The sequence below is a fragment of the Myripristis murdjan genome, chromosome 17 (assembly GCF_902150065.1).
Source record: "Myripristis murdjan chromosome 17, fMyrMur1.1, whole genome shotgun sequence".
Classification (NCBI taxonomy): Eukaryota; Metazoa; Chordata; class Actinopteri; order Holocentriformes; family Holocentridae; genus Myripristis; species Myripristis murdjan.
Window position 1 is genome coordinate 19,356,154 of NC_043996.1, and position 23,033 is coordinate 19,379,186.

The 23,033-nt window shown below is 40.3% G+C and overlaps 2 protein-coding genes across 2 annotated transcripts; both read right to left on the reverse strand.

Moving 5' to 3' along the window:
- Positions 1-2,130: 2,130 nt before the first annotated feature.
- On the reverse strand, positions 2,131-9,491 carry aire (autoimmune regulator). The gene is made up of 13 exons (XM_030074055.1): positions 9,345-9,491; positions 8,670-8,844; positions 7,953-8,099; positions 7,503-7,568; positions 7,270-7,401; positions 6,671-6,823; positions 6,452-6,620; positions 6,032-6,101; positions 5,536-5,655; positions 5,189-5,310; positions 3,183-3,261; positions 2,821-2,919; positions 2,131-2,214 (listed from the first exon to the last, which is right to left on the reverse strand). Exons 1-13 carry the CDS (start codon positions 9,489-9,491, stop codon positions 2,131-2,133), a joined length of 1,563 nt encoding a protein of 520 aa, XP_029929915.1.
- Positions 9,492-10,851: 1,360 nt separating this feature from the next.
- rab6bb (RAB6B, member RAS oncogene family b) lies at positions 10,852-16,955 on the reverse strand. The gene is made up of 8 exons (XM_030075453.1): positions 16,761-16,955; positions 14,777-14,835; positions 14,009-14,062; positions 13,307-13,412; positions 12,916-13,027; positions 12,636-12,729; positions 12,155-12,221; positions 10,852-11,634 (listed from the first exon to the last, which is right to left on the reverse strand). The coding sequence occupies exons 1-8, from the start codon at positions 16,828-16,830 to the stop codon at positions 11,570-11,572; spliced, it is 627 nt and encodes a 208-aa protein (XP_029931313.1). The 5' UTR covers positions 16,831-16,955; the 3' UTR covers positions 10,852-11,569.
- Between the last annotated feature and the right edge of the window lie 6,078 nt (positions 16,956-23,033).

Genomic DNA, 23,033 nt, shown 5'->3' on the forward strand with positions numbered 1-23,033 from the left:
TTTTTGGTCAAAAGTTATGACAGGCATTCAAGTATAATTGTGTGAATATGTTGCCATTCATTGCCAGCTGTGGCAGATTTCTTGTCCTAGAATTATTTATGAAATGAGATATTTTTTATATATTTTTTTTCACTGGTTTTGAGAAGAATTCCACTAAAACTGTTGTCTTTCTGTCAGATACAGTATTAAGTATAACACAGGGAGGACAGGGCCCTCAAATATGCAAGCCTGTTTCATGTACCATTAACAAAGTGAACTCATAAAAAGACACACAGAGACACACATGCACAGATACACACACTAAGAGGAGAATGTTTCTCATCCACTGTTTTGGGCCTGTAGGAGCAGGGAGCCATGGCAACCAAAGACCGAGGGGAGAAAAATCTTCCCGCTGCCTGGCAGAACTCCATCCCTCTGGCAGTCATGCTAAAACTCTTGAATCCCATGACAAAAACAACATTCCACATCTAAGTGATAGTCTTCAAGGAATTCCTGTTAAACAGAGGCATTTCTCGGCGTGCATACCTCATCAAACTGAAACCATCTGGTGTACTGTGTGAATGTGAATTTTTTTCCCCAATCACACATCAGCAGAGCTAGGCTTTGTGCATGTGTGTAAAAGTGTGTACTATTTACATGTGTTTTCTTTCATATTGCATATTTGTCATGTGACCCAACAGTCATATACAGATACATGTAGATTCCTCACACAGCCTTTTACTGATCATACACTCTTACATTTGGCTACCTAGTTTTTTATCCCATGGCGCCAGGCTTTTATTGACTTTTTAATTATTCTCTTTTTAGGTTTGTTGGATATTATAATGTTACATGCATATGTATTTTTAGAATGATGTAGGTGTTTTCATGGGGCCCTTGTGCAAGGCAAATTACCCTCAGGGGTGATAAAGGCCTTTTCATATAGGTGTTTGTGTGTGTGTGTGTGTGTGTGTGTGTGTGTGTGTGTGTGTGTGTGTGTGATGTTTTGAGACACTATTCCCCTCCTGTCCTTGTCCTACATTGGTGTGAGGTTAACTATGTCCTCATCTGGAGCTGCTAAATAGTTGCTCTTCCGTCCAACATCACCTCCCCTGAAGGCATAAACATTCACACACCCACACTCTTGCACAAACAGCTAACACATGACAATGCATAAAGGTATCTGGGGATTGCCAGGATCACAACACTGGAAAGATGTTGAACCTACAACAACAAGGAAGTCTCTGTTAGCTAGATCAGATTAGCAGCAGCCTGGCCTAATCAGAGATGTCCATGGCCCACACTGGCACTGCCCCCATGTTCTGCACAACATGGTCCTTGCCCACCAAGGCCAAGGGGGAGCCAGGGGGAGGTGTGAGGAGTGGGATTTCCCTCAGAGGATCTACATAGCAAGAGGGGGTAAGGATACATAGGAGGGAAGGATGAACTGAATAACAACTCTCTGATTATTGCAACATCCTTTATTTAGGGTGAAGGGATGGAGGGGTTCATGCCCTGGGTGTGGTGTACAGGCATTACTTTAACAACAAGGTTTGGGTTCAGAAAGGGTTCTTATCTCAATCAAAAACACATTTGGTGCATTTGCTATATATCCAGGTGTCTTTTACTGCAGTGTGTAAGGAGGGCAGGCTATACTTCTCATCTATGGATGTGTATGCAAAACAATATCAACAACAAAACCATTCAGTTCACTTGTAATACCATAGCAAATGCTCTAGTGACATGGCAATATATTGACTATATTGTCTGTCCATGTAGAGTGGAGGCTTTGTGAATATTACATATTAACCCTTGTGGATATTAACTACACACTCTCTGAAAGCTAAAAGCTAAAAAGCTGCAACAGTTGCACTTAACTATAATTGCCTCTTGATCTTTTTGACTCTGTATGAAAGGAGGCCAATCCAAAATCAACCAGAAATTTACTGCAGGCAACAAGCAAAAACGTTTTGGTTATGATGTCATGTTAATTGTATTTTTTTTTTTTTTCATTGAAGATATTATACATATTGGCTTGGGCTTATATATTCAGAAAGCTATTTAATTTTAACGAGGTATATTCTTTTCACCACAGCATTGTAGCATTTCAGAGTGGGTGATCATGTGTATAAGTGCATGCACCCCCAGCTGTCACTGGTAATATCCCTGAGCATCCAGGTGAGGCCTCGAGATGTTGTGGAAAGCCCACTGCAAGAGTCCGTCAATGGAGCTCGGCTGAGAAATGAAACAGAGGAAAAGGTACACATTAGTGTGAGTTCACAAGACAAACCCAGGCATGGACTCAGTTACATAACCATAATGTGGAAAAATGATCAGTTGGCAATACCACACGGGCAAAAAATGTGGCTCAAGAACAAATATGGCATCACTAAGAAATCTGTCAAACACTGCTAGATTGAGATTACCAATAGGATTTAGGGTCATTTCAAATGAGTAAAAATCATAATCAATCTGCTTATCCTCATCTGTAGATGTGTTAGACCTGTGTTTTTAAACTACATTTTTCAAAATTGTAATAACAAAGTGGGTCTGACTGCAACAAGGACAACTTCAACAATTGATAGCCAATAGTATTTTGTCATTTCACATTTGTTCCTAATATTTCTTCCCTTGTATGCCCACTTTCATAATCTTCATCACATTTACGATAGCAAGCTGTAAGGATATATTTCAAAGCTGTAAAGATATACTTCACCCAAATAATAGGCTCATCCCTTATTTGGGCAGCAAGATGCAGCCATTTTGTGGACATTATACAGCTAACAAAAATGACCTCATGCCCACATCTGTGTTGCGGATATGTAACTGAGCCCTGCTCACCTCTCCCAGGATGGAATCGAGTTCATCCTTGTGGAGGACGGGCTCAGGAAGAGAGGGGGTCTGCTCATGACTGTGTACACTCTGAACCACCTGGGAGAGCTGGGATGACACACACACACACACACACACACACACACACTCGGATGAAATGTTGTATGCAGATAGAAAATTCAATCTTTTTCCAAGTCAGGATAACAAGATAATTTAGCTGCACATATCATCTGTATAAATTCACAGAATATCCAAACTCTCCTAGAACTGCCACTTGCACACACACAAATGGAAACACATAGGTCCTACATGCACATGTGAGTACACACACACACACACACACACACACACACACACACACACACACACACCTGTGCGACTCTGGATTCAGCCTCCTTCTCTGCAGAGCTGCTCCAGGGCCTGGAGCAGGACGAGCAGATGGATTTGCCCCTGGCAAACACAGAAATGCAAATGGATGAATTTTCTGTGGACTACAGTGTTATTGTCAATTAATATATGAGCAGTTGATAACGTTACAGAGTAACGAGAGACTGCTGACCTTGAGGGAGACCTAAACTGATTAACTGTATCTTGCTCTGGGATCTGGGGTATCAGTTCACCTAAAAGACTCCAAACTTCCCATGCAGAGAGTCTCTGCGCAGTTTAGCGTGTTGTCTAGTCTGCGGCAATCTGTCCTGTCTCCATGCAGCCCAATACAATGAGGCTTGATGGGTATTCCTTTGTGGAGCCCAAGCTGTCAAGAATTTACATGTGAAATACTCAAAGGCACTCACTTCTTCCAAAAACAACTACAAGGGTACCCTTGAGGCAAAGAGTTTTGTTGGTAACTATTTTCTGTCAAAAAACATCAGCAAGCTACATCTATTTGCAGCTAATTTGTAATCCTTGGGAGTGGATAGATGTAGTTTGCCAGTGTTTTTTGGCTAGAAGGAGTTCCCAGTGATACTCCTCACTCCTGAAGGGTGTGTGTCATGGAGGTTATACATGTCACTGAGCTGTTGCTGTTTTTCACAAGTAAATTTTAGATGGTTTGAGTCCCACAAAAGAATGCCTATCATGCCCCATTGAGTGGAAACCTTGCCAAATTCAACCCAGTTGCCAGGAAACATGTTGGCATTTTGTGTTTCTGCAAACCAAAGATACACTGCAATGTCATATTTTCAAGTTTAGTTTATGTAGTTTAAAAGGGAGCACAAAACACTGTGCAAGGAGGTGAGATGGGTGGGAAAAGTTACAATCAACTTTGCCTCTGCAGAACAGGGCTCCCAACTGTAACCATGACAACAAACCTTTCCCTAACTTTAACCATGACCTTTTCCTAACCATAACCAAGTAGTTTTGGTGGCTAATGAAGCTAATGAAGTAAGCAAACGTGGCGAAAGTAGCTAACAAGCTAGCATTAGCCAGCGCATTCACAAACATTAACAGTCACATGACACTGACACAGGCTGAACCACATTGGCTATAAGCCTAAATGTTGATATCCAACATATTGCCGTTAAGAAATGTTAACATTTCAGTGCATTTGTTGGTTTGCAGAAATGTAAAATGGCAGCATATTATTCTGGTGACTGGGTTGTCAAATTAGCTAAAAACTATCTGGATGGATTGACTTCACTAGGTGTAAGCCGTACAATATCTGTGTTTTGTTTACATTTTGGGTGAAATATTCCTTTAAACATACCGGCGTACCAGCTATTATCCAAACATTTTATAAAAAATGTTTGTAAACACATATTGAAAATACTATCATGTGACTATTAAATGTGACTCTTTAGCTCGCAATTAAAATTAACCAAACCAAAAATTGAAATTTGTTTGTTCAACAGATTTGGCTTTTATTACAATATAATTGAATTATATTATAATAATTTGTACAGCCTTAATTTCCCATTAACATGACATCACTATTACAAGGGACCATCAGTGGGATTCAGTTTGTTCTTTAATGGTCTTTTCCTGTCTCTGAGAACCATTTTGTGATAGAGTATCATTGATCCTATACATTGTATACCTTTCCATGAATGTCCATCATGATCCATTTGTCACCATTAGCTAGAACATTGTAAGTACACACCCTTAATGCACACTGCTGATCAATAATCGCATGAAAAAGAACCCACAGAAAGTAATTAGGTACAAACATGCAACACAGAGTCTAACCACTTTGTAATGTATAGATCTGGTTAGGAGGAGGCTGAGCTTTGTTCCTGTGTGTACTTTCCATAAACTTATCTGTGTAGAATGGTTATTTAGTAGAGAAACACCATTTATGTCTCTTTAAAAGATGTCTGACTTTTACACTGGTTCACAGCAGCGACTATATGTTACAGTAAGAGATGAGGGGATATCTTACTTGGAGAAGTGGCAGTGTACATGGTAGCTCTGTAAACACTGCAGACAGTGAGCCAGGTCTCCACCACCAACATGGCAAACACCACACACCTCCCTCACACTGACCATCTCTCCACCTGAGCACTGGTTACACACACACACACATGCGCACACATAAGGAGTATAACAAAAGAGACATTATATATAATTAGTAAGCAAGAATACATTTTGTAAGTAGCAGTAATGTATGAAAAACAGAAAAAATGCCACTCTAATGCACAACAAAGTACATGGATGTCTTTTATTACACAGCAAATGAAAAGATATAAGATACAATCCTCCTCAAGCATTGCAGCATCAGCTCTTTACCTGGCTTCTGCTACTCGGGCCATTCTTAGCTGTTTTGATGCTGGACAGAGCGGAAGATGACAGCGAGGAGAAGAAGATGTCTATGGTGGAGTTGCTGGAGTTGGTGTTTTTTTGCTGAGGCTGGGCCATGAGTGGCTGTGAAACCAAATGCAAAGGCTGTGGTCAGTATTAGAAACTGAGTATCAGTGTCCTTCATACTTTGTAGTTTTCAGGCTTGAACCCCCCTTATGCAATTTACAGACATTTTAGGTTATGAACCTTACACAGGTAGTGAGTTATGTGAGGTGTTAATTATTTATGGGTAACATTATTTATTTCCATTGTGTTTGCTGCTGTAGGATCTGAATAAGTTATGTATAAGCAACCAAGAAACGGCTAGAATTTGCTTATGGCTGTCAGGGCCTATCAGCAAAATATTAACATATCATCTGTGAAGATATCTATTAATCGATTAAATGCTCCAAGAGACTCAAATTCTTTTCTTTCAGATACTTACTTGCAAAGATAGCTCTGCTTTCTCCTGCTTGATGTTTTTGCTGTGGCACCACTGACACTGCCAAGAGCCACTGCAGATAAGAAGTAGAAATTGATAGCAAGACCTTTTCTAAATGAATCAAAATGTCTAGAGGTTCTGAACACACTAAAGCTAATGCGCTGAAAATTTTCACACATTAAAATGGGTTCATATATGATACTAATAGCCCATCTTTAAACAGTCAACAACAACAAACAATGTTTGTTGGTTTGTTAGTTTTAAACCACATTCATATGTGTGACATCAGTAACACAAAGCCAGTATTCCAGCCATAGAATTCAATAGTGAATTACTATGCTGAACTATAGAAAAATAGGCCTCATTAACAAGAGGTCAAAAGTGACCAACAACATCTGTACTGATCTGAAGTCAGCCTTGAACCTTGGTATGCATGTGAGTGGGGGGTCTAGACACGTCAGGTGAAAGGCTTGAGGACAACCGTCACAGCATATCAGCTCCCCTCCATCCTTGCACACTGCACACTCGTCATCATTACTGTGAACCTGAACACACACGTGCACATAGACATGGACACAGACATACACATACAGGGCTAAGATTTAAGCTCCGGGTTTTTATGGCATTTCGGTTGAGAATCAGTGGACCCTGTAACCTCCATCATGCCGGAGTTTGTCTCCCCCTGGTGGTTCAACAAGGTCTGAGCAGCTTTGGACGCGGTTGTTCCTTTTGTCTCCTCTAATGGACCAGAGGAGCAATACTCCCCTCCCACCTTAATGCACTTTTTAGCACTCCCTGTTGAATGACACAGATATTTCAAAACTTAGATCTTAGAAAACTTAGAAAACTTAGTTTTTCTGATGCTTCTAGTCCTTGAATCAACGGTGAAGCAACACACAGTTCCTTCAATTTCTTTAGAGGCATTTTCATGAGGAGCAACTGCAAATATGTAATCTACTTTGCCAGCACTGCAATAGCATTCAACACAGATATTGGCACATCTCTGGATTAGATTTCCAGTAGCTTTTTTCTCCCTCTTTTATCTCTTTCTCCCGCAATGCTTGCAACCAGTGCATGGTTTACTGAAATTTAACAAAGGAAATTGGATATTGCTAGCACTTCAAAGGCAACACTACACCGGACAAAAATTCATATTTGGTGTCTTTTTAATGGAGGACAAGGTTTGTGAACATGAGCAAAGCCAGAATCCAGGAAACAAAGACTTTCACCCCATGGCTTACCATCAGGGCCAAATAATTGCTTGATATGGATCTCCTCTCTGACTTCATGGCTGACTGGTAGCTCAGTGGAGGAGGCAGAGGAGGAGGACAGGGTGGCGGCTCTGTGGACTGATGAGCACACCGCCTGCACACCTATAGTAGGATAGGCGTAGCATACCATAAGGACAAATATGTTTGTTGTACAAATGCAAATTTTCAGCCTTTCTTTATTGTTATTAGACATTGGTAAATACCATTTTCCGATGGTAGTTGAGGGACTGGAGCTTCACTCTTTACTCTGTACAATTTCATTTTACTGCCTGAAACAAAGATGCAGAATACAATTTATAGTCATCACTAACAGTGAACCAAAAACAACATCAGCCCAGTTTGACCTTACAATTTGTTTGTACGTGTTGGCATAGAAGCATAAAAAATTATTGAATGCGCAGCAAAAAAAAAAAAAAAAAAAAAAAAAAAATGTTGCACTGCCTGCAATGGAATAATTTATTACTGTCAAATTGTGTTCTTTTCTTAGCCTTTACAAAGTACAAGAAAAGATGTGAATGCCAGTAAATGTTGTGTCACCAAATTGCCATTTCAGTTCTCTGTAACATCTGCAAAAGAATATGCTGCAATAAGCACTGTGGTATTATTGTGGGACAGAGTTAGAACAGATACATGACGGCTGCCACTGTGATAACCTGGTCCATTGTTGGTTTTTGCGTGGTACAGCGAATGGTAATGGTGGGAGGCTGCCAGCCTGTCATCCCGGCTCCTCTTCTTGTTGTGAGGTGCTTTCACGGCTCCTGGGGACCTCTTCCCATTTCTGGACACTACAGAATCACTTCCTGTTACAAGGTGGCAACAACAATAAAGACTACCAAGCAAGCTCAAACAACATTTCCCAAATTGCTATGATTGAGACAGAAAATTTCACAAAATTCCATTTTTTATTTACTCCTTGCAATGAGTTAAATAAAATATTCTCTCTTTTAAATAATGCAGCATTTCACATAACAGGTGTGTGCTTGAGCTTTGGATGGAGCTGTCAGTCTGCACTACAGTTCACTTCACAGTACATTAAAACCACGGCTCTAATTTTTTCTACTGTGATACCACATACACACTTTTGTTGTTTTCCAAACGTAATAGCCAAGCTGAGTGGTGCTTGACTTTGAAGTAATAGATGTTTAAACAATCATGTCTATGATCCGCTCAGCCGAGAATGAATGAACAAAAGCCATAATTAAAGGAGTGTAATTATGAATATATGACTGGTTTGTGGACTATATTATTGTACACAGTATAATTATTATTGAAATACTAATATAAGAGGCTGTTGTAGCGGGAGAGAGACACAGAGAGTTAGAGAGAGAGAGAGAGAACGAGGGAGAAAGAGATATTTGAGTCTTCCCTACCAGACTGCAGGTTAGAGAGCAGGGCCTGCAGCTTGGGGTAGCTGTCCAAGTTGTAGTCTTTGGTCAAGCTGCTCCAGAAGGCCTGGATCGTGGATCTGCTCTGCTCCAGGACCCAGGACAGGAGGGAATACATGGCCTTGTGGATCCCTTCTCTACCCTGCCTCTCCAGTGTGTCCTGAAGGAACAAGTTAGTGAAATGCAGCATGAATACAAATATAGCTTAATGCAAGTACACATCAAAGAGTTTGGTAAAGGCAATGATGATGCATCAGCAATTTTCTGAGACAACAGAGATGAGCAGCAATGTCCCCAGCTGAGATGGGGAATACTGTAATAAAATCAATGTCAATAATCTTTTGGACAAGAAGAAATAAATTTTTCATTAAAAAATACTGTTGGCCATCAGCAACATTTGCCTCCATATCTCAATACCTGTCTCTTTTTCTTGTATAACCACAAGAGTCCTTATGGTTAAAATATATAAACAGATTAAGGTAAAAAAAAAAAAAAAATCATATGAATGTAACCAGAATGAATAGAAAGAAAACTGGTGATATTTTGGCATAAGCAACAGGCATCAACATGAAAATGTAAATAGCATCGATTGCACATTGATATTTACAGCACACAAAATTCTTAACCTATTGCTGTAGTTGTTTTTGCCACAGTGCTCACCTTTAGAAGCTGGTCAGTGATGATGTTTTTATCAGCCAACCCATAAACAAGAGGGAAAGGGTCATCCACAGCCATAGCAATGTCGGTACGCAACTCTCTCAGCTTGGCATGATGGTTTGTGTCCCTGAAAGCCTCGACTCTGGACATGATATGCTGTCAGCGGATGTATGTTAAGCGTGTGCGATGTGCAGTCATTTGTGAGGAAATGAGATGCGATGTCATCTCGCTTTCCTGTGATATGCACTATTGTCATATGGCCTTCATTTGGAGAGGTGTAACAGGAGGATCTGAGATCACACAAGTGGCATTTTGGAGTCGAAGAGGTGTGTCCTTCTCATGTAAGGAAATGTACTTCAGGTGTGTTGTTTCTTGCAGGAAGGACAGATGGTATATTTTAGGTTATTTGTGCTCAAAACCTAATTTCCTCATACACCGCTAGAGTCTGGTGTTGGAAAATCCACAGTGAAGACTAAATAATCCACGTTTCACTACTGAGGCGTCATGAAGCCACAGTTTGACCCCTCATCTGGCCACTAACTGTACTAACTGCCTCCATCTACCTGTCCCGAGGGAGGATCAAGTGCAGCCCTGTCTAATCTAGGGGATTACCTGTCCTGTTACATCAGGAATGCTGGGTGTAAGTGGCCCGACAAGTCACAATGACAGTTTTTGTCTTAACAGGTGCTTTCCACTTCAACTTCCCCTTTACTATCAGATATGCCTGTCAGAGACGATGACTCCACAAGAAATAATTACTCACAACTCATGATTACTATGATAATGAACCATAATAACAAGGCTTCTGCAATAAATTAGAGAGAATGACCTTGTACACACTGTGTACAAAATGCGCTGTATATGAAATGCTACTCACTAATGGCTCATTTCAGTCGATCGCTGTCACTGTGTCAGAATGCCTATAAAGTCATTATTTTCCAACAGGAATACTGTATGTTCACTGTTGATCATAATTTGAAATGTAAGCAGTGTAATGGATAAGACATCTGCATCTGGAACTACATATAACCCTGCCGATATAGGATGTTCTGTCCTCTTGTTCTCTCAGGGGACAAAACGCTTTGTCGATACAAGGAATATCATCCTCCTAAACCTTTACAGCATATATTCAAGCAGTTAAGAAAAATAAATACAATCCTTGCTAATATTCAATTGCACAGACCATTTTGCTACCAGTTAAGTGTTGATGGTTAGGAGAGTGAAGCCCTTTAATCTGTAATTTATTAATCATTAAACATTATTACATTATTCATACTAGTGAACAAGGACCACTTCTACAGAGGGACGTTCACAACATACATATTACATTATTATATACAGTGCAGTGCATTACAGTGGATCGTTATATGTGTATTACCGGGAATGGAGGGAGGAGGGGGTTGGAAGAAGGGAGGAAAGGAAAGGAAAGGAAAGGAAAGGAAAGGAAAGGAAAGGAAAGGAAAGGAAAGGAAAGGAAAGGAAAGGTTAGAGGGGGGAGTTGTGATAGCAAGTTGTCTTTTTATTACTTCTTTTCTTTTTTTTAACCACAGTACAGTTTGTTCTATAAAAGTTAAACCCATAGAGAGATAGAGTGCCACATTTTCACAGCTACTGTTAGGTGAACCTACTGTAAGTTGACTCTTGTGGGAATATCAAATGAGATACGTTTGTCATGAGATGCTATAGAGAGATGCTATAAAACATTCTAAGATAGTCAACCTTCATCCAGGGGTGTGAAGACCCCGGAGGGCAGGTCAAAGGTCAAAGATCAGATCAGCGTGCATGCGTGCTGCAGACATTCAGATGTGTTCGGCCATCTTGGAAAATGGCTGATCCCACTATTTCTCCCTTTATGGTTAGGCATCATTTTTGGTACTTTCCCTTTTTATATATAAAAAATACAAAACATAACAGCGAAAAGAATTCCATTTGTTGTCCCATTTTTCTCCCTTTGACATTTTCCAAAACTCTTTTTTGTTTGTTTTCATTCAGCTTGGTGTATCTTTTTTTTTTCTTGTTTTTTTTTTTTTTCCTCTGGTCACTTACATATTGACAAAGTATACAATATTTTACAACTGAACAAGACTGAAAGATAACATTTGATTTATCCAATCAGATACAAGGCCCAGATCCCATATCCAATTAGAGAAGTCAACTGGAAGCTAACCAGTAGTAAGCAACACAACAAGCCTATGGTGTGAAGAGAGCTGTCCAATAGCAGCTCTGCATTAACATGAGCACCCGCCCTCGGGGACGGTAGGTTCTGCTGGTTTGTCCAGCTTGATGTCAATCACTGGGAATTTGTCAATTAAGGAAAACAGATGAGAATGAGACAAATGTTACCTGGCTGCACATCAGTTTTCTTAATGTAAAGTGACTGAGCAGCTTATTTCACCCCCAATTTTTCATTTTTTTATTAATGTACTCTAGCAACATAAACATATCTATCTATCTATGTATCTATCTATCTATCTATCTATCTATCTATCTATCTCAGTTTTGAGCTATTTTTTTCAAAAGTATCCATCCTGCATCGCTGCTCCTCAGTGCCTCAGAGCTTGTCACTACCCAGACAACCACTAGGTGGTGCTATACCAATCCGTACTACTGTCCTGACTCACAGCATCTCCTCTGTGCTGAGCAAAAAAAAAAAAAAAAAGGTCTGATGGCTGATGCCTCAGTAGACAGTAGGTTGGGCCAACTGTTTGTACGAGTGCCAGCAACCACTATGAGATTGAAAAATCTGCCTTTCTCTCCGTTGTTTGGCAGCCTTGGCTGTCGGCGCAGTGAGTCACAGCGGCTATAAAGGATACTGCCTTCAGGATTTGCATCGTCCAAGCTTTCCATTCCAGGTAGGGCTGCTGCAACACGACGAAACAGCTAGAATGAGAGGGACGGGGTGGGGGTGGGTTTAGAGAGAGAGAGAGAGAGAGAGACAGAGACAGAGAGATAGAGGGAGAGAGAAAGGAATCAAGAATGGAGGGAGAAAAAGGACATACACAGAGGAGAGAGAGAGAAGGAAAGGGAAGTAGAAAGCAGGTGGGGAAAAAGGCATGGGCAAAAGGAAAGCAAGACACACAAAGACAGGGAACAGAAAGAGTAGGAGGGTTAAAGAGGATCATGCATTATTATCACAATATGACATATTAATACAATGATGAAGGTAATGTTCAGCAATTACACTATGATGACCTGATCACCTCAGGTTATATCTGATGGAGGATGGGGACAGGAGGGGCAGAAGGTGACTGAGGCCCAAAATGTTGTGAAATATGGTGAAACTGCAGGGATCACCTGTTTGACATTGCAGCCTGTCTTGGCACTGGTCTCGATGAACATGACGTTCAGCTCTTTGGCTCTCTGCTCTCCCTCCTCAATCGTGATTTGCCTAGGAAAATCAAACCAGGCTGACGTCAGAGGCTAATATAATCAACCACCCCATGATGCTGTAATAATATTCAGCAAATAAAAATATCTCTATGTGGTTCACACCACACATGGACGGACAATAAATAAAAGTTCATCATAATATACATGTATCTCTATCTGTGTGCACCACATCAAATATATTCACCTCTTCTCCTCCAGATCTGTCTTGTTGCCCACAAGCATGATGATGACATCACTTCCTCTCTCTGTCCTGACATCATCAATCCATTTGCAGGTCTGCTGGAATGAGTTCACATCTGTGGAAGACAGACCCTTGTTTTATATATGCATATATGTATATATGTGTGTGGTTTTTGAAAGTAGTATTTACAGTATTTACATATCTTGTATCAAATTATTATTCTTTAATAAATAGCTTTGAATTGAACATTCATACGTTTCGAAGTCTAACTGTGTTTGTGTCTATTTGTATGTTAATATTTACAATATGAGGGATGGATGGATGGATGGATGGATAGATAGATAGATAGATAGATAGATAGATAGATAGATAGAAACAACAAGTTGTCGCTCACTTGTAATGTCATAAACAACCACAGCTACTGTAGAGTCTCGTATGTAGCTGGGAATGAGGCTCCTGAAACGCTCCTGTCCAGCAGTATCCCACAGCTGCAGCCTTACCTGTATACACACACACACACACACACACACACACACACACGCACACACACACACACACACACACACACACACACACACACACACACACACACAAGCACGCACACACACACACAAGCACACACGCACACACACACACAAGCTTTCAACAGCTGTTTCAGCGTTAACCAACACACTATACGTACACTACACAGATAAGGCCTTGTAAGCACACATCTGAAGGGATAAGCCAAAATCAGCTTGTATGCAGGCTGACAGGGCATAAAGGAAATATCCTGACAAAGAAATAGTATAAATACTAGCTAAAGTAGATGATCCAGTAAAAGGCTTTGACTTCTCAGAGCTCAAAAAAAAAAGCCATAGTACCAAAGCTATTACTACCAGAAATAACCTTATGATAATCTTGTTAGTCTGTGAAGAGAGCAGTAATTAAGCAAATCAAATCAAAGATTAGTCAAAACTGAATGGAAAAATGGGGCATTTCTTACTTAGGGTGAAGTTAAGCTTACTGACTAAAATTATACTAAGTACAAATGCAGTACTTAGTCCATAAATATGTGTCTACATGTGAATTTTAAATGACAATCAAGGCTCCCTACTGTTCGGTCTTCCAGGTACATTGTCTTTGATAGAAAGTCAATCCCAATGGTTGCCTGTGGAACAAAAAGAACAAGACAGAAAATCATCAGCAATACTGGGGCCTTAGAAGCAGCAAAATGTCTGCCTGTATGATCAGTTGTTCCAAACAGGAAATGACCATTGTTTAAATGGAGTAAAACACAAAAAGCTGTTAAGAAAAAGTGCCCAATAAGCGCTGAAATTGAATCAGACTGCAAAACTAATTTCATTCGTGTTGCCCTCAGGACTCAGTATTTCAGACGTGTTATGTACCTGCCTTTTTGCAAAAGGCAAGGGAAATAATAAAGTATATTCTCATTTTTAGTTGTTAAAATACAAACACCAACATGTCCAGCCAAGATGTTTATATTCACTGTTAGTGAAAGCTTTAAACTCAAAGCTTCTTATAATCTGTCTATGAAGTAAACTTAATCAAAGGCATTCAATATTTAATTGCTATTCAGTTACAGTTGCCATATAAGACAGAGATATGCCATAGTATGCTTAATATACTGTGGGATTACAGTATTAGGCTATTCATTCAAATGTAACAAGGATGATAGTGGTGACATAAATCATTGTTTACACTCCTATTTCCATAAAATAAGGCTTTAATCATTGGGAGGGGGCCTCCATCAGCTCTCAGGCAGCTGAGCATATCTGTAATCAGTTCAGATATTAAAACATTTTCATGGTGTTTCTGTTTTTCATTCATATTTTTCCCATTCTGGTTCTGCTCTGAGGCTCACCTGATATGTGTTGTCGAAGCTGTCGTACATGAACCTAGTGATCAAAGATGTTTTCCCCACTGGAACAGAGCACATGGAGGTTTATTTTAGTTTTGTTTCGTTTCAGTTCAGATCATGAGACAAACTGAGAGACATGTTCCTGAATGAAATCACTCTGCTAATGCCTGATGCTAAACATGCTCCTTTGTATGTCCATTGTACTCCTTGGCATGACGAAATGACAGCAAATGCCAGTCAACCAAGATGCAGTCCATTTCTATCCATCCACTGCTAAACAACCATTTGCATCAAAACCAAGATGAAGGAAATCCTTAGCAGTAAACAACACCAATAAGGGCAAATGACTAAGCAAATGAGTTTGATATTTAATCAGCAGAACACGAGACACAGGGCAGAAGATGACACTATATAAAAAAGCAGTAAACATAAGGGAAACACAGCCTCTGTCCAAAAAGAGATCCATACGACCAGTGCAGCAGACAGCCGAGGTTTGTCCTCTTCACTACCTCAGCTTTGATCTGAGACAATTTTAGACATTAAGTCAGTCAATTTTCATTAGCAAGAGGATCATTCCTCTGCCAGAGGATGAAGGTGAATCTAATGAGCTCCATTTTTATCTGCAGTATGCCTTGCACCTTTCTTTCCCTTGCCATCTAATATCAAATCTGCACAAAAACAAATACAGGACTTTTTCCACGAGGTTAAGTAGTCAAGCAAAGGCCCCTATGCAGACAGACAGCAGTGGTTTGAAGGCTGTCTGCTGCCAATGGGTAGTGGCCACACTAGGCCTTGTTTCAGCACCACGGACAGCAACATTGCAGCATCCGCCTGGAAAGCCAGCCAGAGACACACGGCATCTATGCCAACATACACCACACACAAGGATGCTCCTATACCCAGTCTATAATAACCCAGTGGACACACACACACACACACACACACACACACACACTGAAGCATCATAATATATAGTATAAGCATCATTTAGGCAGTTATCACAACCCTATTGTTACATTAGGCCCAATTATCTTTACCCCTTAATTCCCTATTTGCCTTTGTTGCCATATTTTATCAAGGGGAGATATGATGGGTGACCAGTGCTGCCACTATAGATGTCTGATGTCTGAACACGTATTCAGACAGCTTTATAGCGCTAAACCATTATCGATCAGTCCCCCTGAATTTGTGCCATCACATCAAACCACATACACAGTCGCTGTCCGCCTGAATAGATGGATTATTGAATAAGAATGTAATGTTATGGCACTGTCAAAGCATTTTTATCTCATTATTTATGAGACCGGAACAGAGACTGCGAGGTTTAGGAATGCTACAGACATCGCCAACCTAGGGTGTGTCCCGAACTGACACATGGGGAATGTTTATCATTCTCTGTTTCAAAAAAGAGAAGAAGAGGAAGAATAAATAAAGAGGAAAGATAAGAACAACAACAACAGCAGCAGTCGCATGGTGTTAAAATCACAACGTGCAGTCTAATGCGATCAAGGTTTTCGCAAAAGCCGACGTTAAACGGTGTAAGTGAAATAAACCCGTTATCTTGAGACAGGCTGAGCATATTTGTCGGTCACTGCAGCACATCAAAACATCCCAATACATATCGCTTGTTATGATGTATGCCATTACAATCTGCGATATAGAGATGTTTCTAAAGGGTATTCAGTACGATCACGCATTAATTATGACAGATCACAGAGGATATGTTTAATTCAAGGCGATCCGGGTTGCAATTTATATGCGTGCGTTTTTTTTTTTTTTTTTTCACGGCTAATCAAATTTACTACAGGCTCAGACTGTGCCAAGAACCACAAGGGCGTGAAACATGCCAAAGCCAGCAAACACGTTCACCTGATTTGGTTAAAACTTTAAAAAATCAACAACGATTACAGACATTGGCCTTCAAGATCTACCCAGTGTTTGACATGGGGGAGGATAACCAAACCTCCCCAGCCAGGACCTGACTCACCGCTCTGCTCTCCTAAAAATACGAGTTTAAATTTCCTCAGAGGGTTCCCCAAATCTCCTCCAGCGGACATGGTTGCAGATATGAAGCTCTACTTGGATTATTCTATGTTTTCTTATTACTCTGCGTTTCCTCCGTTGTGGGTGCGCAGGGGGATACTCCTCTCCTCATAGAATGATGGGAATGCAGCTCAGCATCCTCCTGTCAATTTAGGGAGCTTGTGCGCCTGCGCGACCTCACCTATTTCATTCCCTCACCTTTCCATCAGTAATTTTACACTACACGCTTTGAAAAATCTGTCGTTGTTGTTGTTGTTTTTACCCCCCAAATATCCTTTAAAAATATATATAGCCGTAGGCGTATGACAGTGACGTACTGGGAAATAAAAAGGCGGGGAAATTAATGACTTCCAGTTGGTGATCATCATAAGGCAGTCCTCCAAAATGAGCAGAAACCAACAGTAAAGTGTTTAACACAGCTTAAATACGTTAGTTTGATTATAACTATTTGGCCACAATATAAATGTGCATGTTCAACAATATGTGCAGGTTTCATAGCCACAGCATGTCTTGCAGGGCTTCATTATGTCTTCATTTTTCACCCTCTCAATGTCTTGTTGGATCTTGTTGAGCTGTACCCAGAGCCACTATAGCCCATGCACATACCAAAGAACCTGACATGAAGGGGAAGAAAGTGACAGAACAAAAGAAACAACTCTAAGTAAGACAATATGTGCAACTAATGGTTACCAACAAAACAAAACAGAACAGCCAAAAAGGCCACCAGACACAGCGGTCAGTCACCATCCCAAATAATGCCAGGGCAAAGGGCAAGAGGTAAGACTCACACACATGGGAGAGAAAGACAGGTTACACTTGTTACTCATGTTTATCAATGACCTACAGTCAGAAGCAATCTCAGGGCATTCATTTTTACTACAGGACTTAAATGAGTCAATAGGAGCTTGAAGGAGGATTGCTATCCATGTGTAAACAGAAAACTTTGTCATATGGAAAACAGATATCTCCAATACACGGTAATATATATCTGATCACTGTACAAATGGTCACCAGTTTGTTTGTGCATCCATGCAACACTACTGCATGGCCTCTGGGCAATCTCACTTTACCTGATAAAGATTTTATCCTTTTGAGAGGCAGGTCTGGAGAGAAAATATATTCATAATCAATGATGATCGAAGATGATTCATTATCTTGTAATTATGCTTTTTTGGCATTTGCTCCTCTCCTCCATCTCCTCTTTACTTATCATCATCATCATCATCATCATCATCATCATTAGAGATGGAATTTTAAATATATTAAATTAATTTCAAAATCAGAATGAAATAGCTGATATTTAAAATATGCATGTCATTACTCTTGAGTATTTTGTAATTTGCATTTGGCTGGAGCGAAAAAAAATGTGTTAAGAAAGTAACTTAAGGAAGCATATTTTTGCATCTTAAAATACTCAAATAACACCATCTTTTAGTATAGGTCAAATTTATACTGTCAAGTACAGATTTTGTGTATTTTATTGTGGCTAGAGCACAGTAACGGATAGCTGTCAAGACAAGTTACTGACACGTTTGTCTATCATCTGACCAGTCCTGATTGCACCCCTCCTTGTTGCTGTAGGACACAGACCATCTCTCCATTTTGAGATGGACCGCTTGCTTGAGGTCAGCGTTCAATTAAAACATACAGGTGCTCCTCTTCTCTATAGATTGCTGACTCAGTGTAATGGACCTGAGTGGCCGCAAGATATTCCTGCATTTCATTTGCATTTCGTTGCACCCTCAGGCCAAATATGACTCAGTTAAAAACTTTGAGGGAAAGCTTGACCACATCGTGTGCAGCAAAAACAGCTCATCAAAAACAATGGCTTTTCATACAGGCATATGCAAAGCAGAGAGATGTGGAGTAAAGTTTTATACATCTATTGCCTGAATCCACTTTGAATGTCATCATTTCTAGTAGGACGCAGGGGACGGCATGCCAACAGATCAAATTTCAAAATCACAGTGAAAATTTTAGATATATTATAATATTGTTGTACTGTGATCTTGTATGTTAGAATCTGGTCTTCAGATGTTGATGTGGATGCAGAGAATGATGCTTTTTGTTGCACAAGGAGCCGTCACAAATTTGTTCACAGTATATGCTCAAAATCTCCTGCATGTAAGATTTGCAGGCTGCCATATTCAAGCAGACAGGGCTGTTAGTGGAGCAGGGCCAGAGACTTTTTTAGGAGGCAGGTTCTATCAGAGTTGTATTCATATTAAATGCTGATATAGGCTGGTAAAGGTCATAGATTACTAAAAAGACCATGCTGGTCCTGTTTTGATTTATTGTCAATAGTCAGAATCTGTCAGTCATATGTATTGAGTGCATAAGTGTGTATAGAGAATCTGCTGATAGTTTAGTCAAGGCTAACTTACCACCACCTTTTCCCATTCATGTTTAAAAAATGTGAAAAACTGTTTTGTCAAATTTCAGAGTTCCTACATGCTGGCAGTTCCATCTTCTGAATCTCTTTCCGCCGCCTCCTGTCCTTTCAAATATTTGGAATTTTTTAACAAAATATATTTGTCGTGGTTCTGTTTGGACCCTGTTTGTTTTCTGCTTCTCCTTGTATTTACCTGGAGCCCTGGCCTACCTGCCCTGTTCTGTTTGTTCTCCCAGCCAATCAGCTCCCCTCCTGCTCTCCTTGTCTTGTCAGCAGTACCTTGTTATCTTGTTAGTTCAGTCAGTGCTTCAGTCTTGTTCTGAGTTCTATGTCGGATCATTGTGTTCAGTTTGCCTGTCTGTGTTGCCCATTCCTGTATTCTGAGTTTCCTGTGTTCACCAGCCTGCAGTTATCATTTAATATTCTTCACTTCAAGCCTCTTCGCCTCAGATTCATGAGTTTGGGTTCACCTGTTCAGACAGAATGATCCAAACCATTCATGGACCCGGTGGAGAGAAATCTGGGAACCTGCTTGGCCCAGGGAGGTCCTGGCAGCATCAGCCAGACTCCCAGGCTCATGGCACAGCCTTCGCTTCACTGTCTGCTGTGTCTCTTAAGCCAGCAGGCCTGGCTCAGCAGATACCTCCAGCAGATTTCTTCTCCAGACTCTTTGTCTTCTAGTGTCCAGCATCCTAGCCTTCAGCCTGTTTCCCCTCTCCACACACCTGCTCTTGAGTCCCTCATTAGTTCAGTTAGTATTGTGATTTTCTTCAGTCTGCCTGATTCCTGTATTACTCTTACCTGTGTTCCTGTGTTACCTGTAAACTTGAGTTTATTATAAAGATTCTACTCTTCAGTTCTGCCCGTCAGAACATATCTTGCATTTGGGTCCACCTGCTGTCCACATCATATTTGTCTGTATTTTTGCCTATCTCCAATCATTATCACGCCCTTCCTCTTTTTCAGCCCCTTATGACTCCCCTCCTTATAATAACCATCATCATGGCTCTCTTCCTCTTCCCTCTGATTCATTTCATAATCTTCATAATAATGATAGCCATTGCCATTATTATCACCTCCACCACCATTGCGGCGTGCCTAGAGTCATCATTTGCATGGGGGTTTCATTAAGGTCAGTAACAAAGCCACCAAATGCAATAATGATCAAGGCAGGCAGGAAAAGGTGAGAGCAGCTCTTGGCACATTGCCCATTTCAACTCCACCATAACCACCAACAGCAGTGGGCGCACAGCTGCACAGGGTGTGGACCTACACAAAGTGTCAGAGGGTATCTCATACAAGTTTGATTTGATTAATTATTTCTGAAACCCATGAGTCCAGGCATGGGCTTTTATTCTTACATGTTTTATTTAACAATTACTTTATATTCATCCAGGGACCACTTTATTAGGTATACCTGCACAATTTAATACAATCCAATACAACTATTCTGCTATAAAGCTTACTTTTATGATGCTTATAATGTTATATTAATGTACTATATAGATAGATGCTACATGATTGCAAAATGCAAACAGAGGCAGAGGTTAAGACCTTTTTACATCCCCTGAATATTAAAGATTAAAAGCTATTCCAGAAAACAGAATGAAAGAGAGAAACAGAGAAAGACAGAGAAGGAGAGCAAGGCAGTAACATAACAAGAGACCAGCCGTTTACCTGCAACTATGTGGGTCAACAGTGACGTTAGCACAGCCAGGATGAACTCAGTGCCTTCGCCTCCAACAGCAGCAAGATTTACACACAGATTCTACACATCACTGCTACTTGCATACAAAACCTTATTCAAAAAAGAAAAAAAAATGGGCAAGTGCAAACATCAAATCTAAAACCTCAGGGGGAAGAAATCAGTTAATTATTCAGTGTTATAGGAGGCCAGATGATTATAAAGTACAATAGGTTAAATAGAATACATTTCTTTCTTCCAACCTGATATGCCCAAATTTGTTTTCAAGTTTCAGTTTACAATCTCACTCCACTGTAATAATGGATAAGAGAGCAAAAACATATGATCTGACAAAGCTTCATTCATGTTTAAACATACAAACAGGCTGAGTAATATATAATAGAGCATCTAGTCGTATAAAGAGTGTGTCACGCAGTACTGAGATCATGAATTACTGAGGCTTAAGGTCTGTGCTTCAATGAAACAGAAACTGCCTCGCAAATGTGTCACACAGTGATGGTATTTATGTGTAGGCTACTTAACCAAAAAACATTCACACACACGCACACACACACACACACACACACGACTGAAGGGTCCACTTTGCTGCCACAGCACCTATTGACTCCCACCACAGCCCATAAAGAGGAGGCACTTTATTGTCATTGGTGAGTGGTGAGGGATTTAGCGATGTTAAAAGAATAGTTTGCATGCCCACATAAAATAAAATGAGTTAGCTATCACAGCTCTGTGTCTGGCTACTCAAAAACAACTGAAGTGGCTTGGGATTTATTCCTTGGAATTTGAAAAGGTAAATTTATCCCAGTTTACTCTGGTCGGCCTCCAGCCATCAGGTGGAAGAATCGTGTGCTCCTCATAAGCTCCTACTTCAGTTAGTTTGACAGTTAAACTCAGATGTATGAAAAGCACTTGAATACAGTTTGTATCAGTCACTGTTGGAGACATCACAATACCCACACTGGACTGTCACATAGGCTTGTGAGAATCTGTCTCCATGGCTACAGACATTGCTTCCTCACTGGGAGCAGGGGCTTTTATCAGAAGTTGACACACCAAAGCCACAGGTGGGTTGCCCACACTGAACACTGATGTATAGACAGTGCTGTGACATTAATAAGTGGTTCATTTACTACATAACATTATAATACGCCAAGACAATAATACTGGAAAACATGATTAGAATAACAACAACACTGCAGCAAACTGAAAAAAAAAAAAAAAAACACTGGCAAGGCCAATTCTTGTCCAATAAGATTTTAATGGACCAAATTTGGTGGATTGGTCTAACAATCTTTGCGTCTGAGTTCTGGGTTGCAGCCACTGAGAAAACAATGGCTACAACCCAGAAGACATCAAACTTAAGAAAGTGATACATGTAAATTAAACTAAAATCATAAAAACAAAGTAGTTACGTAGAATTATGGCAAGTGGAAAATAACCAAATCTTTTTCACAACTGAAGTGCTGCACTGAGGGGAAAAAAAAAAAAAAAAAAAAAAAAAAAAAAACTTGGCAAATACAAACCAGCCTATCAAGACAATTCATTTATCAACCAGAATTCTGGCAAAAATAGGCCCCAATCCACAAGAACCATTATCTGACTTAACCACATAAAGTGCTGAATTTTCTGGTTCTGCAAAGTCATTTTTTTATGTGAGATGCCAAAGAGTGTAATGGGCGCAGTGTTTATGCCAAAGAAGATCGGAGAAGTTGCAAGGATCAGCAGTTTAATCTGGACTTCTGAGAAGGAGCGGGCGCTGCTCTCCTGATGGCACACCAGGGGGTCAGAGAAATGTTTCACACAAAGCCAACAACCCCCTGCCAGCTGCAGAATTATAATTGTTGGGCACATTCATGTTCCCTTGCAAGGATCAAAGATTTGGCAGACTGAAGTTAAATTTATCATTTTCATAAAGAAAACGGGAACAGGCACAAAACTACAGAAATGTAAGACAAACTGCAATACAGCTGAGATGATGAGGTTTCCTCAACCCACAGAAGACCATACTTCCTTCGGTTGAGGGTAAAATTGGAGTAATGAGGTTCTTACACAGCAAAAGCATTATTCACACCAAGTATCTAAAATCAGATTTAGAAGTAGGATCAAGCATAGACAGCGGA

Bases quoted from the DNA above. Each gene is read 5' to 3' on its own strand.
- aire (XM_030074055.1), bottom strand. From the start codon at position 9,491: ATGTCCAGAGTCGAGGCTTTCAGGGACACAAACCATCATGCCAAGCTG. The intron at 3,262-5,188 runs GTAAGATATCCC...TGTGTTTGCCAG, and splicing joins GTACACTGCCACTTCTCCAA to GGGCAAATCCATCTGCTCGT. The intron at 2,920-3,182 runs GTGTGTGTGTGT...GTGTCATCCCAG, and splicing joins CTGAATCCAGAGTCGCACAG to CTCTCCCAGGTGGTTCAGAG.
- rab6bb (XM_030075453.1), bottom strand. From the start codon at position 16,830: ATGTCCGCTGGAGGAGATTTGGGGAACCCTCTGAGGAAATTTAAACTC. The intron at 14,836-16,760 runs GTGAGTCAGGTC...GCTCTGTTCCAG, and splicing joins ATTTTTAGGAGAGCAGAGCG to TGGGGAAAACATCTTTGATC. The intron at 13,413-14,008 runs GTAGGGAGCCTT...GTGTGTATACAG, and splicing joins TGTACCTGGAAGACCGAACA to GTAAGGCTGCAGCTGTGGGA.